The 6,357-nt window shown below is 36.8% G+C and overlaps 1 protein-coding gene across 1 annotated transcript; it reads right to left on the reverse strand.

Annotated features, from left to right (window-relative positions):
* Positions 1-472: 472 nt before the first annotated feature.
* Positions 473-5,962, reverse strand: LOC120059586 (neurokinin-B-like). The gene is made up of 4 exons (XM_039008716.1): positions 5,852-5,962; positions 4,001-4,106; positions 3,342-3,395; positions 473-522 (listed from the first exon to the last, which is right to left on the reverse strand). The coding sequence occupies exons 1-4, from the start codon at positions 5,960-5,962 to the stop codon at positions 473-475; spliced, it is 321 nt and encodes a 106-aa protein (XP_038864644.1).
* Positions 5,963-6,357: the final 395 nt, after the last annotated feature.

Genomic DNA, 6,357 nt, shown 5'->3' on the forward strand with positions numbered 1-6,357 from the left:
TTTTTTCTTGCCTGAGTAGCCTCGTTTCACTGCCAAAAATCTAATTAAACCATCTAGTGTTCAGCGAAATAACAAACATTTGTGTTTAGTGTGTCCGCCAGTTCAGAGGCAGTAGGGATGAACAGGGATATAATTGCGTAAATTGGACCATTTTCCTGTCCTGCTTAGCATTCAAAATGTAACGAGTACTTTTGGGTGTCAGGGAAAATGTATGGAGTAAAAAGTACATTATTTTCTTCAGGAATGTAGTGAAGTAAAAGTAGAAGTTGTCAAAAATATAAATAGTAAAGTAAAGTTCAGATAGCCCAAAAAACAACTCAAGAGGTACTTTAAAGTATTTTTACTTAAGTACTTTACACCACTACCAAAAACCAAGGGTCAAGCTAACTTATGACACACTTGGGACAGCCAAGGAGACCTAACATTCATGCCTTATAGCAAACTCTACCATCCACTCCACCAGTATGCATGTCTACTTACCAATGTCAGCAGTGTGACCAATATCAATACCAGTGCCGAAACCTATACAAAACACCAGACATACCGCTCAGTTACAGACTTACTGAGTAATAACAGGAGGGACTATTTAAAGAGGGCGAGAGTGTAGCGGTTTGCAAATAATTGAGTTAGAACTAAAAGTACATGGGATTCAGGGGATACCTTTTCTAAGTCTATCCATTCCTATGCAGTCAGGTATTTATTATGCAGCAGTCGATGCAATTACAGTCAGGACACAAGAGGGCGCTCTAACTTTGGTGTTGGACTAGGAATCAAGGGAGTAAGTACTTCAGTGTTGACATGTTCGCTGTTTTCCAGCGAAATTGGGCTACTTTGAAAACGATGTCGCGGGTGAAAATGTATTGGTCGCGGGTGGCAGGTTTTTGAGCTACTTTCAATTGCACCGCAATCGTATTTCTCTTTAAAATATATATATATTTCATTGAGTCAGGGAGACAGAGCAGCACGCGCGAACACCGTGATAACTTTTTACCGGTTGTAGGTAGGCTATTTAGATGGGTCATTATGGAGACACCCTTTTTCCATAAAACATTAACAAGCTAGAACTGATAACGGCGAGAATGCTTTTGAAAACGACTTTAGGCGCACTAGAGCACATTAGATAAATTCGCTCAGATGTGGTTTAAAGTAAACTGCATTCGAAATGGAAGTTATGGAACTCCCTCGCGTGTTTGTGTTATGGGGAAATGTCCACAATGAAAATCACATTACATGTGGAGACTGATAGGCGACATATGCATCTGATGGCCATCAAGTAGGCTATTAATTTATATGCCATTGTCGGCATACAGTATGTTGAAATGATTATATCACTGGAGTCAATGCAAATCAATGAGTGCCTCTTGTGTAGCCTACCTGGAGCTGGCAAACGGATTTAATAGATATCATTCAGTTTGTTGTTGTATCCATTGATGGACAACGATCTGGAGAGTTTAATAAGGGTGTTTTATCTTTTCTCTTGCAACATATTCTTAAACTCGCAAGAATTGTTATTTTGATGAAAAAACGAATTTTCCTTCTTATTCTAAGTCGTTAAAAATGACATTGATATTCCTTCTTAATTCGGTTGATAACTTTATGGAAAAAGGGTTATTGGATAAATGTGTCAACTCTTGCAACAAACATGTTTTAGGGGCTAGTGGTCAGGTCTTGTGGGTTTTCAGGGGTCATTGGCCTATACATTTTAGCTCGACCTGGCAACCTTGGCTGGCTTCATTATTAAAACGGAGTTACTTGATAAAGTTGAAACATTCTCATGTGCTTCCTTTTTTCCACCTCATTTCAGGTAAATATTCCTTTATTTGTCCTTTATTTGTTGTTGATGAGTTACAAGGTGTTTAGGAACATGGTCTGACATTCTTTATAATGTTTATAGGTCATGGGGTTATATTTTTTATGAAAGTTCAATGTAGCTAACAAGCTCGTGAGCTAGGCTAGCTAACGTAAACTCACCCCATTCCGTACAAATGTGCGCAACCGCAACATTCAAACGAGGCTACAAAGAAAACTAATGGGACTGTAGCGACTGTGTTGACTTCAAAATCGGGGGTGTGAACTAGGTTTCTATTCAAGCGTTGATCGACATGGTAATGGCTCTATAGTATTGGAGAAAAGTGGAGACATCGTGACGTGTCATGTCGTAACGTACTGCACGCATAAAGCAACTATTTCTGTCTTACAATCTCTCTCCACCAGGTGTAGCACTTCTCTCATCGTTTAAAAACAAGAAATGGACAGTGACAGGGGTAATACCTAGTCATTTTTTGCTTCATCATTGCATGCGATCATCATTCTCAAAGCCGCTGTTTACTTCTAAGATCACTTTAGCACCGCCCTTAAAACCCGATTCAAATTCCACACAAACCTTCAAATAGGTATGTAATAACACATTATATAAACTCTTTATAGTGTTTTATTTACATTTTAGAGGCGATAAGGTGATAAGTTGGACAGATCGAGTGAAAAAAAGCAATTTTCCCACACAACATCTCTCCTTCTCACTATCACGCATTTGTTTCGCTTCCCCACCCGCCATTTTTAAAAAGACCCGAAGGGGCTCATTGCCTGCTTGAATTATGCAGAAATGGGCAGCGTTTAGGTCATGTAATTGATCATGTTGGAAAGGGGAGAAATTGTGCTTTACAATGGTATTGACATTATAGTTGATCTGGAAGTATTACGTTTTTGGGGCGCTAAAATAAGGGCAATTGTACGGACCAAGGCGATGTACGAGTTTATGTGAGTTTACATTAGCTATCGAGAGGAGCTGCTAGCTAGCTTCAAAGGGTGCCTGCTCGTTGGACCGGGCAATGCGTGTCCATATCCAAGTAACCATTTTCTAATGTATATTACAGTGAATGTATTGGATGGTTTATTTGTACAACAGGAGAGTAATGTCATCTCATGGTTCAAGGGAATACTCTGTCGTGGTTCTATCATCAGCCTTTTGAACTGTTTGTCTCTTGCTGATGTGGTCATCATAAAATGGAGCCGTTTGCTATACAAGACTGGGAGACTGAATGTTAGTGTGTTCATGGAGGAGATTGAAATACTGAATGGTGTTTTGTTTCATTGGGTAATGTCAATCATATTTTTGTTATTTCTTGAAATTCAATCTAAGAATAATTTCCTATTTAGGTAAACTTATTTGATATGAATATTCATTTATTTAACTTTTGATTGATTATTAAAACGGAGTCACTTGATAAAGTTGAAACATTCTCATGTGCTTCCTTTTTTACACCGCATTTCATATTGCTACCTTACTGCTCTCAGATCTCCATTCTGAGGGTAGTAACATATACCCATCCACCTACACTCACCAAGTTCCGAGTTTCTTCTGCCCATAAGCCCAACAAAGACGTCGTCCATCTCCCCTGTTACAAAAAAGGCTTAGGTCATTATCAAATGCAGGTGCTCACAGTATATTTACATTTTTTAGTACCTTGGGTATGAAAAAAGCACTTTATGAATTATTATTATATGACACGAAATGCCTCATAATTTTCTATTAAAGATAATAACTATTCTATTCTATTGATATGTAAAAGAAACAGCAAATGAAGGGTTATTACTAACTTTTATGGGGAGATGGTGGTAGACCATTTATATCTGGGGAAAAACAAGTCAATTGTCAAAAAATCATAAATCCCAATAGATCTCCAATAAAAAGTGAATTAGTCCTATGAAGAATGTCATTTACCAGCAGTGAACACCAGCATCAGCATTGAACATGTTATGAAATAAATAAAGACAAATTGTCAATCTTGTCAAAACAGAGAAGTCTCAGTGACAATACAATTATCAGTACAACCCAATGTATCATTGGTATAAACACTTCTATCCATCATGAAAGACTATTGCTTGACTCAACACAACACCATCTCTTTAGGCCAGGGCAACTGTTGTCTTGCTGATGTAAAAAGGTATTTCTAAATCACTTTATTTGATTGATCTAGGATGTGGTGTAGACAGAGCAGACGCTTACCAGCGCTCCTTCTCCCCATCAGCCCGACGAAGCTGTCATAATCCAGACCGTTATATCTCTTCAGAATGGTCCGCTGGAGATTTCCCAAACCGGGACCCTCCTGTAATGATAACACATGATTGTATTCAGTGTTTTTTTTTTGTTCAATCACTTGTAGAAGTTTTTAGATGTAAGTGGTATACTCCCGGGTACAAAACTCTAAACTGATAACACTTGTAATGCCTCCTATTTTACGTTCAAAACCTTTGATGGTGCATACATTGGGGTTTCCCACATCTTTCACACCTGAGTCATCCATGCCAAAACCTTTTCTGTGAAATACCATGAGAACATTTTGTTTGGTCACCAATACATCAGATAACGATAGGCTAACCATTTAGTCATTTTAACTACCATTTAATCCAATAGAAAAAAAATGAAGTTTGTTTTTATAGTGCTGAATAGAAAGAATAGTAGATGGTAAGTATAATTTCCCATACAGTATATTTGTATCCAATGGCAGATTGTGAGCATATTGAGAAATATGTAAATCTTATAGTTTTAATTATCCTTATAAATGACATACGTAGGACAAATCATCAAACATAGGGGTATTGTAAAGCAGTTGGCTACTGTAAAAACGTAGCACAGTGTTGTATGTCATTTGTGCCTCATGCAACATTTTTCAAGATCACGTTTTTTTTTTACCTGACTTGTCAACTGATACAGTATTGCCTGTCTCTGCTTACAGTGTATCAATGCAATTCAGAAAACGAGTGGAATATAATATGTATATATATATTTTATATATATATATATATATATATATATATATATATATATATATATATAGGTATATTTAGGTATTTCAGCAGTACACTACACTATAATTCCAAATGGTAGCACATAGTGACTATTTCTACTTTGTCCTGTTGAAGAACACTGGCTGATGGAGAATGATGATGTAGTATTTACAGCCACATCCATATATGATTAGGTTTTACCCTCCAACATAAATTTATGTCAAATTGACACATTTATGAGGTAAATATATAGAATGTACAGTGTTCAGCAGTAATCAAACTATAATGTTAACTAGGCACTACATACATTTGTTTCAGTAGTTATCAGTGTTGAGCAGTTTGATTAAGTGATAGTTAATTGTATTGTTAACAAATGACATAAACAAGTAAAGAGGATATTACATTTTGAAAAGAAGATACTTAGATTGAATATGTATCCAAATTGGAAGAGTGATTTGGTGCAGTGGACAAGAGACTTTGTGAATTAGCTTGTTGTACTCAGTCAATTGAAAATGTACTTGGGAGTTTTGAAACACCAGCCATTGATGATCTGTTTAGATTTGTGTGCTTAGAGTTGTGAAAATGTAACACATACTGTACTTGTGAAAATTGCACCAAAGTGAATTTAAAAAACTGTACGCACTCATGGTCATTCCACCCCCCCAAAGATCAATGTGATGACGTTGAATCAGCTTGGGAAACGATTTGGGTTTTCAAAAAGTAATCAATGAATGGCATTGCGTCTCTTTTTCACCCAACTTTTAACCTACATCCAATTACATGGTAAATAGTTTTGTTGATTTCACGTTGAATTCACGTTAGTTGACAACTCAACCAAATGTAAATCAAACTAGACGTTGAACTAACGTTTGTTCCCAGTGGGCAAGGTCTGGTGAAATATGAAGGAATTAATTCATTCCAACTCATTTAATGTCATTCGCTATAGTGTATTTTATCAGTCATTTGAATTCACAAATCTTATTTATTGTATGAAGGAAAAACAGAACATTTACGCGCTAACCTGAGATTTAAATTGAAACGTTTGGCTGAGAAAATTCCATACCTTTGAGTCGGTTGATCTGTGTGCCCCAGCCGCAGGTTCCTCGCAGCTGGACTGGCTTGAGTGGAGTTTCATGGCGACGAACAGAGCCACCAGCAAAAAGCCGCTTCTCATCTTTTTACCACCACCTATAAGGTGAGTGACGATGGGTTAGCAACAATATAGCCAAACAACTTGAAAAGTTTGGATTATCATAAGAGCTCCGCGGAAACCAAACTCGCATCACATTTGAGCCTGATTTTACGCGAATTAATATTGTCCCTCAATAAATATAATATAGCTGACAGATATGACTCTACAATACAATCTTTAAAAAATGTTTGAAAATAAAAAGACCCAAAAGGAAATGGCTTCTTGTTTGAAATTACGCATAATGCGCACGGAAATGTTGCCATGCATTTTGAATTTAAAGTCTATATTAATAAACAATGGCAGTTATTTTGCTTTTTTCGGATGTTTTCAAGGACATCAATCATGTTTCAACAACAACAGTCCAACATTTATGTTTT

This window comes from Salvelinus namaycush, chromosome 14 (genome assembly GCF_016432855.1).
Source record: "Salvelinus namaycush isolate Seneca chromosome 14, SaNama_1.0, whole genome shotgun sequence".
In the NCBI taxonomy this organism is placed as follows: Eukaryota; Metazoa; Chordata; class Actinopteri; order Salmoniformes; family Salmonidae; genus Salvelinus; species Salvelinus namaycush.